This window comes from Lycorma delicatula, chromosome 2 (assembly GCF_047948215.1).
Source record: "Lycorma delicatula isolate Av1 chromosome 2, ASM4794821v1, whole genome shotgun sequence".
In the NCBI taxonomy this organism is placed as follows: domain Eukaryota; kingdom Metazoa; phylum Arthropoda; class Insecta; order Hemiptera; family Fulgoridae; genus Lycorma; species Lycorma delicatula.
In genome coordinates, this window is record NC_134456.1 from 127,638,244 (window position 1) to 127,651,669 (window position 13,426).

Here is a 13,426-nt window from a genome sequence, read left to right on the forward strand (position 1 = left end):
ATTATTGGGCTACCACGTTGGATAATACAAAAATATTTGTCCAAATTTATTTGTTGTAATACACTTGGTTTTTTCTGTGTACAATATCAATTTATAGATTACTACCATTAAATGTGTATTCAGTTAAGAATTAAATGGTAAGTTGCTACAGAGTCTTAAGAAAAAAACTTTTATTTATTCATTAACAGTAGTGAGTGAAATTAATTCTTTGACATTTCCTGATTCCTCTTTTGATTTAATGTTATTCCCTGGTGTGCTTATTTCTTTTACTTTTCCCCAAAAAAGACTGATAAGTTTTATGGAGAATATAAGAAGCCTTATAAAGAATATAATTCTCTACAGTCAGATTATGATCAATCTCACCACATCTATGACATTGCAATTTTTCTTTTATTTTTTTATTTTTCTGTGGCTGTAACACATGATAAATTCATATCATATTTTTGAGAAGTATTGAACTATATTTGTAAAACTTATTTGGAAGAATAAAAGGGATTTGGTAAGGGTCATTAAAGTAGAATTTAGTTAGGTCATGTGCAGATCAGATCTTTGAAATCTATCGTAGTTATAGCATTTGTCGACTTCAAAAAATCATATTGATCAAGAATCACTCCTTAAAATTTTAGAAGAATAGGAAAACACTAAATCTAACCAGGGACACTAACAAAAGTCTCAAAAGTAAATTTCTTGTAGGCATCATCTAAACTGTTTGAACTTTTATGTCATCTACATGTTCATTGCTTTTAATAGTGATAGCAAAAAAAAAGAGAGAACCCTCAATGCAGGGTTAATAACCCTTAACAATAAGGGTGACAATAACCCTTAACTGGTTATTGTCACATATACTGGTTGTATGTTCACAAATTATTCAATTTTGTACAGTACATTTATTTGAATAGTATTTTAGTTTGTGAATTGCTTGCCTGAGGAATCTAAAAAAACATCCTTTAAACTGTATATTACATTATTGAAACAGTTGTTTTTTACTTCAATTTCATTTGCACTGTAGCTTTGAATATGGTACCCATGCCATCATTCACTTTGATAATAGTATTATTTCTCTTCCATGAATTTTTTTAAAACTAATTAATTTATTAAAAATTGTGTATTTATTTTTTATTAAGTATGCATATTGTTTTTTCATTTTTTGGTGAAAATCACTTCATTAAAATGATTGTTTAAAAAAAAACTGTTTAATAAATGATTAATATAAAAAAAGTCTCTTTAATTGTTATTATTAACCTTGAAAATGTGAAGTTATTTTATCTTAATTATAGCCAAAGCGAGTCAGCGGCAGAGTCATAAGAAAAAGAAGATGAAGGATAATAGAAAAGGAGTAGAAAAAGAAGGCACAGACATGGATGCTTTTACAGATAATAATCAAGAAGAAAAGGAAAAATCTGCACCACCTGCCCCTGCCGCTGTAAACAGTCATCCCGCTTTATCAAATAAAAGTACCATGGCTGAGAAAATTAATAAGGTAAATTTTGATTAATTAATTTTGTTTGTAATGTTATTAACTTCAGCGTTCATCATTCTTAAAATAATAGATATTGTGTAGACATGTGTAAACTTAAATAATTTTGTCTCAACTGAAAAAAATGTGTTTATTGTACACAACTGGAAGTTATATTTAAGCACAGATATGATATTTATAAATAGTATAAATCATTTACCCATTTGATTTCTTCAGTGGAAGTGATGAATAATATTTAAAAGAATTAGGTCATAATTTCCAGTGATTTATTACTTTCAAGACATCTGAATATATACTGCGTTTGCAGTATATTCAGATGTAGAATGATGCTTGGACGTAAAATTTTGTCCAAGCTCGTAAAGTTGTGAATGTTATTCGAGCTAGTTTTTATGAGAAAAAGAGTATTCTCAAAATATAAGTTTTTATTCTAACCTATCTCAAAGCCAATTAGAATATCTATTGTTGCAGTGGAGAATATAAATATATTGTTTTTTTGTTTTTTATTGTGGAAAATATTCTCCACAGTATTATTATATACATAATTTATTTTTATCAGTAAAAAAGTTTATTAACTCTCAGATTGAGTTGATGCCATATAATTACGCAGAAAAAAAGATTTTAAATCTGTAGATATTAGATTTGTCAACAAGAAAACTGTAGGTTATAATATCCAGTGATAATTTCTTTTTCTTCTTTGAGATGTGTGCTGGTAAGTTAATCAAGATTTTGATTGTTTAAAAGCTGCCACAATTAAAATTTAATTAAGTAAATGAACTTTTCATATGTCCAGCGAGATTGAACCCTTGATGTATTTGAATCAAATGCAACTGATTAACATCAAATTTAAGCTAATTCTGTTATGATATCCATTGATTTCTCAAAAAAAATCACTAAATTTTGCAAAATATTTGTAAGGTTTTTATTTTAAACTTGACCTGATAATTATTAAAGTTTGGTTACTGAAAGTCTATTTATAAAATTTGTTATTATTACTGAATAAAATATAAATAACTTAATTGGATTATAATTAATTCATAATTTTGGATTATAAAAATGTTAATGTAAATAATTTAAATCCTGTGAATTTGGAAGACGAGATTATTGTTAACTAGAGAGCATATTGAGTTTATGATTATTTCTTTGTGACATTGATCTTATTAATTTTAACTAACTACACTTAGGAAATTTTTTTAAGGTTTTTTTTTAATCCTTGAACTTTGCAATTTATTATTTTTTTTCAAGAAAGAAGCAAATATTTTGGTAACTACAAATCTTAAGTTAGATCTGCTGTTAATAACTGTTTTCAGATTGTTTATTATATAATTTAAATTTTACAAGTTTGGTGTATTCAGTGGAAATGATGAATGTTAACTTGAGAGCATTGGGTTATGATATCCAGTGATTATTTGTGATATCTGATCTTTCTGATTTAACACTTAACTTACAAATTTTTATGGGGCTTTTTTAATTTAACATTATTTACGGTAACAGGAAAACAGCATTTTTTTTTCATAAACTATTGTTAAAACAGACTAAAACAATAACTAACAGTTCTCGATATTGTTCATAAAACAATTTAAGCATTAAATAGTGGGCCTTGTGAATAAGTAGTCTTACCTTCAAAATTTGGCATAATTATTGTTAACTAGAGAGCATATTGAGTTTATGATTATTTCTTTGTGACATTGATCTTACTAATTTTAACTAACTACACTTAGGAAATTTTTTTATGGTTTTTTTTTTAATCCTTGAACTTTGCAATTTATTATTTTTTTTCAAGAAAGAAGCAAATATTTTGGTAACTACAAATCTTAAGTTAGATCTGCTGTTAATAACTGTTTTCAGATTGTTTATTGTATAATTTAAATTTTACAAGTTTGGTGTATTCAGTGGAAATGATGAATGTTAACTTGAGAGCATTGGGTTATGATATCCAGTGATTATTTGTGATATCTGATCTTTCTGATTTAACACTTAACTTACAAATTTTTATGGGGCTTTTTTTTATTTGTGATATCTGATCTTTCTGATTTAACACTTAACTTACAAATTTTTATGGGGCTTTTTTAATTTAACATTATTTACGGTAACAGGAAAACAGCAGTTTTTTTTCATAAACTATTGTTAAAACAGACTAAAACAATAACTAACGGTTCTCGATATTGTTCATAAAACAATTTAAGCATTAAATAGTGGGCCTTATAAGGCAATAATTAACTTTTTTTTTTTTACTAATAACATTTAAAAAATTTTCCAGTCTTCACTTTTATGTTGTGAATAAAGTTAAGGCAACACTTAGAATTTTGAGTAAATTCAATAATTTTTAAGATTAGGGTTTTCGCTTGCTCAAACTTTTTACTTATTTTTCCGTTGAAGATTTATGGTTGGTTTTATCCATACCAATGAAATAAGGTGTTACAAAGAATGAAGAAATATAAATCTGTCCAAATGTAAAGAATCTTGAAAGTGTTGGTTTTGTGATAATTTTTTGCCGGGTACTGATGAAACTTGAGGTGGTAATGCACTAAAGCTAAAGAGACAAGATGTCAGGAACGTAACAAAGAGTTACGTTAATGACCCTAGTTATCAAAGTGGAAAGGCAGAAGATTTGGTCACATACTGTGACCACATACTGTGGAAGGCAGATGAGTGGATAAAATTCCTGTTGGCATTGAACAAACTGAATGAAGCATAAGTTAACTGCGAAGCTCGTTTGTGAATATCTAGTCATCAGTGCTCTTGCAACTGTACATGTGTAAAAATAATATGCCACATGGTATCTTTGCTGACTGGTACATAAATCAAAAGGGGTTATGCTAGTAGTAACATACAAGCGCCATGTGATGGGAATGAAAAGTTCACAAGCATAGATGCACAGTGGCCAGGGAGTGTGTGTACATGATGGCAAATTTGAAGAAGTGCAATAGAAAGAAAAATGTCAGTGTTAAACATCAGGTTCTGTTCGTTAGGTAACAGCAGTTATGGTTTATCTGTATGGCTCCTTTTACATCCTTTCCACTGCTGAATAATTGACAACAGGGATGATTCAATTTTTTACATTCCAAGAGAGGGTCATTATAGAAAGAACATTTGATCAATTAAAACTGAGGTTCCTGATATTGATGATTATATGGGTATCTACAGAAAAATCCCAAGAATAATATATGCTGCGCAGTTTTGCATAATGTTGCCAGATATTTAAATGACAATTTGGAAGTACTAGATGAGTATGTGAATGAATGAAACGTTTGGTACCTTGGATTCCGGGTTTAAGATTATTGAATTTGTAATATCCTTTCACTTTTTCCTTTCTTTGTAAGTACAGTAAAAAAAATAAAAAATAAAAATAAATGTTAAATAAAAAATTATAAAATAGTACAATATGAACAAGGAGCAGGTGAGTCAGCAAGTGTTAGTTTTGCCGAACCAACCAAATAGCTGAAGTTCAGTCAAAGAACTTGTCAAAGTGCTGAAGGTTACCTCGATAAGGATTCCCATCCACCAAGCTTAACAAACATGCCATTCAGGCAGCCAGTTTATTGTAAGTGTAAAATTTAAAAGAAGGGATAATGAGTTTAGTAAGGATATTTCCTTAATTGAATACTTTATTTACATGCTTTTCCAAGTGAAAACTTAACTTAAAAGTAAATGTTTATTGACTTAAAACCCTATATTCTTAAAAGAAAACACAATACTTACAAGTGATTACTTTTATTTTATTCACTAGGCCCAGTGTAAATAATTTAAATCCTTTGAATTTTTGAATTCAATGTAAATGATATAATTGTCAACCAAGAGCACTGGGTTATGATATCCAATAATTATTTCTGTTTCTTAACTAAACTTAAGAAATCTTGTTAGGTCTTGCTTAATCCTTGAAGTTTGCAGTTTTTTTTCTCTCAAGAAACAAGCAAAGATTTTTGTAACTACAAATCTTATCTTAAGTTAGATCTGCTGTTAAGTTTGAATAAATCATTAATAACTGTTTGCAGATTGTTTATTATATAATTTAAATTCTACAAGTTTGGTGTAGAAGGAAATGATGAATGTAACTTGAGAGCATTGGGTTATGATATCCAGTGATTATTTATTTGCGATATCTGATCTTTCTGATTTAACACTTAACTTGGAAATTTTTATGGAGCTTAATTTAAATCCTTGTAAATTGGTGAATTCAGTGGAAATGATGATTGTCAACAGAGAGCATTGGGTTATGATAGCCAGTGATTATTTCTTTGAGACATCTGATCATGCTAATTTTAATTCAGGAAATTTTTTTTTATGTAGTTTAACCTTTAACCTTTGGTAATTACATTTTGACTCTCGTAACGGACAGTGGTTTGCTAGCCTATTTTTGTAAAGTAATTTATGTTATAAAAACTAATTAAAGACTGTTATCATACATCAGATCAGTGATTAGTGTATTCATTTATATTTACTGTACAGTATACAGACTTTTAATATGAATGAGAAAATATGTTTCATTCTGGGAAAAATTAAAAAAAAAAAATGTGGAAGTGTACAAACTGTGAAATACTGCAAATTTCTTTCAAATTTAAAGTAGGTAACATTTTCCCTGTTGAATTCGACAGCTGAAAGTCTTACAAAAAAGTACATAATTAGGTTTTCTTAATTTCAGTTGATTTTAATTGGAAAAAGTAAAATCAGTTTTAAATGCTCATAAAAAAAATTCTGTTTATGTATTTATTTTTAGGGTGAGTTGGAGAATATAGTTGCTGCTAAGAATGAAGAGAATACTAAAGTATCTGCACTTACTAAGACTGAAGAGGAGAATGGTCCTGTACCAATTATTGAAAAATCACAACCACCTCCCCAAGCTCAAATTACACTGAAACATAAATATAAAGAAGGTATGATATAATTTAAAAAAATTTTATAGTTGAGTAATATCTTGATAAAATCATCTCGTTACTTGCCATGTACTTGATAATTGCTTTTCTTAAATGACATTGCATATCTTCAATAGAGATTGATATCTAATAAGCTTTGTGATCAGGTATGAATGTGGAATGGTAAAGTAAAAATAAGAATTAGCTAGTGATGTTAATTATTTCATCTGTAATTAATGATGAATTTAACAGGGATTCCTTGTTGTCGAGGGTATGTAGTTTAACTGGTTTGTTTTTTCATGCCTGCAAGAGGTTATAGTGGCTACACTTTTTTCATTTTCATCTGATCTTTGTTTTTTAGTATCTTTTTCTGGATACTACTTTATGTGATTGAGTTAAATGTATGTTTTTTTGTATTGTTGGATAAATGTAGAGTGATTTTTTTTTGCTATAGCTTTAAGTAATATTACTCTATATTTAATCTGTTGCTTGCAGACCAGTGGAGTCCATTAAATCCAGAAGGTAAAAAGAAATATGGAAGAGAGTTCCTTTTAGATTTGCAAAATGAACCACAATCAATGAAGAAGCCAGACAATTTGCCAAATCTTGAAGTTGTATTGCATGACCATACAAATAGGGTAAGCATATTTGTGTTTTTAAAAATGTTTTGTTTTTAAAACAAAACATTACATCTAGTTGTAATGTTTCAGGGTCAACCTTTTTTTGATTTTCTGTGTGGATTTTTTTCTCAATGTTTTTGACAGTGAATTGAATTAAATCTAATCATTAAAGTTTTTTTTCAATGTAATTAATTATCTAATTATGTTCGTACATGCATGTTAGGATTATAATTTTAAGAATTACTGATTTCAAAATGTGAAGCATAATTATATTTCACAGTCCAAAGTTTATTTTAATTAGGTTTATTAAAAGTAAAATAAATGAAGTATTAATTACTAGAGATTTTTTTGGTAATTTTCATTAATTCAGCCTATGATGAGTTATTATTTTTCTGTAATTTTTGATGAAATTCCTATGGAATTCCTCGTTGCTGAGGCTGAGATTAGAAGGATACTTCTGTGTTAAGTTTTATTTATTGTAACAATTTTAGATAAATTTCAATGTTAGATAAACCCCTTTTTCCACCAAGATTTTTTTAAATCTTTTACCATTGTTTTTTTTCTGAATAACCAAAATTACTAGAATTAGTAATGTTTCTTTAATAGTAATGTTTATAGTAATCTGTCTTTAAGTTATACCATGAGTTATTTTATTGCATATGATTGCTTGTTTTTGCCATTATTATAGGTCTAAAAAAAAAAATTTATTTTGTATAGTGCAAGTAGACAATAATGTTATTTTTTAAAACTCATAAAAAATTTGTTAAATTAGGGCAAAGCATATTCAATTTTAATAATTATAAAAAAAGATATAACCTTATCTATATAGAAAGAAAGTTCTCTACTTCTTTCAATCAATGTCTTAGTAGAAAGTTGTATCTAAATTTTCTATATCAAGTTTACTCACATCTATTAAATGAATCTTAAATTATGAATTTTACAATTTCATGCTAAAGTATTTCAATTTCAGGATAAAGTAAAGAACTAATATTAACCATGTAAATTGGTTATTCACATAGATTCTGTATGATTACTGTAGGGCTTAGATATTTATTCATCTTATTTGATTTGGAACCTGTATGCAGCCAGACCCCTTGTTCGTTTAAATACTGTAGCTTGAAGACAACATACATACAACCATATGAAGGATTAAAAACAATTATCATACATTAATTAATGTGTGCTCTCCGTTAGCTCTTAAAACCACTTTCACATGATCTGACATTGAATCGATCAGCCAATTGCATTCGTCATCATGACATCTCACCACAATGCAGCAGTCTTGGATGTAGTTTGGAATCTGCTTTCATCTGAAAAATCACATCTTTGGCCAGGCTTCATTCATCCAATTATGCCTCTGCTAACACCACCACCTCATTTGCCTCTTCTTAGCTTATTCATTAAGCTAGAGGTTTATATAACGCTTTGTAAGACATCAACCCAGAATCTCTCAGATGATGACCTAGGTTTGCAGTACTGATGTTAACATCCAAACTGTCCTTAACTTTCACTAAAAAGATCAGGTAAACTAGCTGTACAATCTCATTTACTTATGTTTACAATTTTACAGTCTTTTCTTGTTGAGGTTAGTCTAAAACTGCCTGTACATGTAGCATCAAGGACAGAGTACCATTTGTCTTTTTTTACAGTCTGTTTCACGCAGGTTTTCAACACTACCAAGTTTTTCTGCAACCTGTCAGGTTGCAGAAAGGTTGTCACTCTTCCACATCCTCAATCTACTGCTTCACATCGGTATTCACCGACTTACAACCAGTTTTTAAACAAAGAAATTAACTTAAAATGTGCTAAGAGAGAAAAGTGAAAAAGAAACAGAAAAATTTGTATTTACAGTGTGTGTCAAAAGTTTCAGAATACACCTAAATTATACACATTCATTATTGCTTCCTGTCATTATTTTGCTAAACCATACAATGCTAGACATGTCAAATAACCCTTAAAACGAGTAATTTTTAAGATTAACATTAGCAGTAGACAATGAAAAGTGGTGGGAATCAGCTGTTTGGCCATTGCTACCAACTCCCCAGATCCTGATTGGTTTGGCAGTCTGACATTAATTTGCCGCCAATTATGAACTCAAACAAAGTTAGAAAAACAGCATCTTTTAGTGAAAAAGATGTGGGCCGTGACCAAGATTTCATTTGTGCTTAAATAAAAGAATATTGGCCTAGGTCAATCCTGATTGACCTAGGTCAGATCCTGCAAAATACCACAATTCAAGTCTGGGAGTACCAGTTCTAGAATAATTTTTCAAATTAAATTCTTTTAGTCTTCACCCTTTTTATGACTTTTAATTTGCAATAAATTAATTTCTATAAAAGATAGAGAGGTCAAATTTATGTTAAAAACTACTCATTTTAAGGATTTTTTTGCTAATGTCTAGGATTGTACGTATGGCTTAGCAAAACTATAAGGACAGGAAATAAATGCATTATTTATGGATGGGGTGTTCTGAAACATCTTCACTTTCATATCTTCCTCCACTATTGTGCGTAGTATTCTGGTGACTCCCCTAATCAAAATTTTGTCTGCTTTTAAAAACGGGGAAAAAGAATCTTTATAAGTTTAGGTGTGGCTTTACCAATCATTAAAGTCAAAAATAGCATGATATATGAGAAGTTAAAATTTTTAAACGCAGGTACAAGTCTAGTATTAGGGAGCTGTGCAGGATGTACAGGAAAAATATCATAGTTTCAAAATGCTGTTTTCAGTTAAGTGTTTTCAAAATAACTAATTATTAAATGATTTTATTTGAATTTTTACTGTTTTCAGTTCAAGTTATTTTTTTCCTTAAGGCAAGACTAGCTATAATTTAAAATAATATACATAGTTAAAAACTCTTTATATTTATCTACTATTTCTGAACGGCAGTTAATTGTATTTCAAAAGCACGTTGGATGCTATTATCTTAATTTTCTTTGTTATTTTGCTTTCATAAATACCTTATATATTAGGAAGAATAACTTAAGTTCACATTTTTCCAGCCTTGGGTCTTTTGAGCTCTGTTAAAATTTATGGCTGTGACCACTGGAAGAAGAGGTATTATACAATATGTTAGTACTATGTGTCAGGAGAAGCGATTTCTTGAATCCTTTTTGTTACTCTTCAATGTTTCCCAGTCATATTTGCTACTTTGTTTGTACACAGACCAATACCATTTTTCTGGTTTAAGGAATGGTATACAAACTCAATGAATCAGAAATTTTGGAATTTGTTGTTTGGGAATCTTTGCAAAATAATAATTCTCTTTTAATTTCTTCAGAATAGTCAATGTACAGTATGTAGCGCAGCAAAATAGTTTTTTTTTTTTTTTAAGATCATCACTTGATTTGTCAATCTGGATGGCAAACATGGGTGATTCTTTAATATTTTTTATTAACTGGTATTCAATATTTTCAGATAGTTTCAATTTGATGGGGTAATAATCATATCATTTGAAAGAGGAATTGGATCTGATTGATCTGAAGCTGTGGGGAGGGGTGTCCAAACATTTCATTGGAAACAGTTAACACCAGTTTAATTTTCTATGGTTGTGAATGATTTTTTGATTTTGCTATATGTAGTGCAACTAAATATTAACATTTCAATTGCGATTTTTGAATAAAAGTTTCCTTAAATTTTTGCTTTTGGTGATTAAACTTTTATTTTGGTCATTGAAAATATTAAAATGGGTTTCTGTTCTAGTTCAGGATGTCTTGATTTTTAATGTCACAACATTTTGTACAATTTCATGGTATCATTATTCTTAACTTTTTTACATACTATGCGCATTGGATGTTCCATCAACTTCTGTAGAATCCGGCCAAAGTATAAAACCGTATTTCGAGAACTCACTATTGTAGCATCTTGTGAAAAATAAATCTGCTTGTGATAGCAGATTTATTTTTCTTGTTTGATGGACATTTATTTTCTGTTTCAGTTGATTTTTCTATATTTCCATTATCCAGACTAGAACTTTCAGTGAGAAAAAGATTATGTAAAACTCTTTACGGTTTTTTTAACTCGTTTTAAGAGGAATAAGAATTGTGTTTTTGCAATAATTAAAAGTAAACCGCTTCACTATAACACTAGTAGTCAACTGCGTAAAGAATATAATTGTAGTTATAGTGCTTTCAATTTCAAATTGAACATATGCATAGCTAAATCATAAAAAAGGCCACACTCTTTAGTACAGCATTGTTTTGATAAATTCTGTTCCTACACTTAATGTGTCGCGGGATAGTTTATTGTTGCTGATTGTGCAAAGAATACACTGTATTCAATAAATTAAACTTGTTCCGGTATTTGCCGATGTGTATGTATAGAACATTAAATAATTATAATTTTTTAATTTAATATTACTATTATATGAACTTTTTTTAATGTTCATTTTTAAAGTTTAATTTTTTTTGTGGGTCAGTCTGTCAAGGGACTAGTGGTAACATCTCATAGACAGCACCGGTCCATAGAAGGAGGGCTTAGATCATTTTAATAATCGCTACTATATATGCAGATGAAAATTAGCCAGTAGATTTTGTGTCGTAATTTATGGTGTCGTTTTCTATTAGATTTTGTTAAGAGTTGAAAAGAGTTTATATATAAAATGAGTTAATAAATTCAAATTGATTTGTATATATTTATATTCCCATTTAAAAACTCATACTGTGGTCTGCTATAAAATATTTCTTGAAGTTTTAGTAAGATTCCATAAATATTTTGATGTTGGAGGAGAATATTCTATTTTAGAATGGAAAAGACTGAACTCAATAAAATTTGAAAAATATAATACTATCAATTCGAGAAAAGCAATCAACAAATAAATTACTAGCACAAATCTGGTTTTAAAATCCATTGAATTCAATCAAATCTTATTGAAATCTCACAGAGTGGACAATGTTCTAGCAAAATCCTATTCAATGATTATTCAATAACATTCAGCCAGGTTTCTTTAATAATTGACTAATTAAATCCAGCTAAATCTTATCCAAATTAAAGGTTAGTTTTACCCAAATGAAATCAGTTATTCAGTGGATTCTATTAAGCAGGGCTGCAAATTTCAAATACAAGGTTTGTTAAAAAAATACATGGAATTTCAGTTTTTCTCAAAAAAATGTTTTATTTATTTATCAATATTGATTTTGTCACCTAAGTACTTGCCTGCAGATGTAGCTCTTTCTCCATTCTTCAAAGCACTTCTGGAATGCAAACATCTGTGTGGCATTAAGCTCCTTTAGCGATTCTATTTTTATTTTTTTGATGTTGGCAAAATATCCTTTCATGGTTTGTTTTAGCTTGGGGAATTGGAAGAAGTCACAATGGTCCATATCCAGCAAATACGAAAACTGAGGCATTATAACTGTAGTTTTTGGCCAAAAATTCGTGAAAAAACAGTGAAGTGTGAGCAGGTGCATTATTGTGGTACAATTGTCATGAATTGTCTTGCAACAAATCCAGGTGCTTTTTTCAGAATGCTTCATGCAAGCTGTGTAGAACTTCAATAATATCTACCTATTATTGATTGTATGACCTGGGGGCAAAAACTCACGATACACTAAGCTTGTTGAAATTAAAAAATCCAGTAATCAGAACCTTCACATTCTATTGAATTTGATGAGGTTTTTTGTCTTTGCTTTTCAGTAAACTTACTTGTGACAAGTGGATCTTAGTTTTGACATTTACCCATATACCCATGTTTTTCATAACCAGTTGTATGACCTATTTGAGCAGTTCTAGATCGTCATTGAGTTCATTCAATAACTTGTTGCAAAATAAGGATTGATGAACCACATAAAAAGTCAGTTTTTATGAAATAAAATTACAAAATTTGTATCGGTTTGACAAGATGTAATGTGGACAAAATTATAATTATCATGCATTGCTAGTATCAATAAAATTTACATTATATACTCTATATATGCTTTGCAAGCTTATCAAAGTATGTTTTAGAATTTGTGTGATTTTTTTTTTTTTAATAGTAAGTAGAAAGTGTATTTAAATATTTAATATTCTCAAAATTCATCATTTAACTGAGTCAATGAAGTAAATAATTGTAACTACTTTTTTATTTTTAATTGCAGAGAATGAATACACCATTAAATTACCCAGGTTCAAACAGAGGAAGCCATGATTTTGTGCCAACTTTCCTCAGATCTGGTCAAAGTTTACGAGGGGTAAGCATCTTACAAATTCTTTTTTTTCCATTGATTCCGAAATATGTTTATGTAACAAAACTTTTCATTTAATCAATTGAAATTGATTCGTAATGATTACTGTAGCTAAGCAAACTGGTATTTGCAGAATTTAGGTTTATTTTAGTTTGAAAAGTGAATAAATCACTCTTGGAATCTGAATTCTGTATTTTCTTTAAACAGATTTTAGTTTTTTACATATTATTTCCTGTTTTTGAGGATTGAATTGAAGTGCTTATTTTATGCAGTTAGAATTTGATAAATCATTGTTCATTATACTTAACAGTTGACAAA

At 28.9% G+C, this 13,426-nt stretch overlaps 1 protein-coding gene across 9 annotated transcripts in view; it reads left to right on the forward strand.

The window, feature by feature from the left end:
* LOC142319213 (eukaryotic translation initiation factor 4 gamma 3-like) overlaps window positions 1–13,426 on the forward strand; it is a 230,884-nt gene that overhangs the window by 178,314 nt on the left and 39,144 nt on the right. For all 9 annotated transcript variants that reach the window (XM_075356233.1, XM_075356235.1, XM_075356237.1 and 6 more), the window contains 4 exons: window positions 1,278–1,480; window positions 6,192–6,348; window positions 6,823–6,965; window positions 13,022–13,114. In XM_075356233.1, coding sequence (XP_075212348.1) covers window positions 1,278–1,480; window positions 6,192–6,348; window positions 6,823–6,965; window positions 13,022–13,114 — 596 coding nt within the window. The remainder of the gene's footprint in view (window positions 1–1,277; window positions 1,481–6,191; window positions 6,349–6,822; window positions 6,966–13,021; window positions 13,115–13,426) is intronic.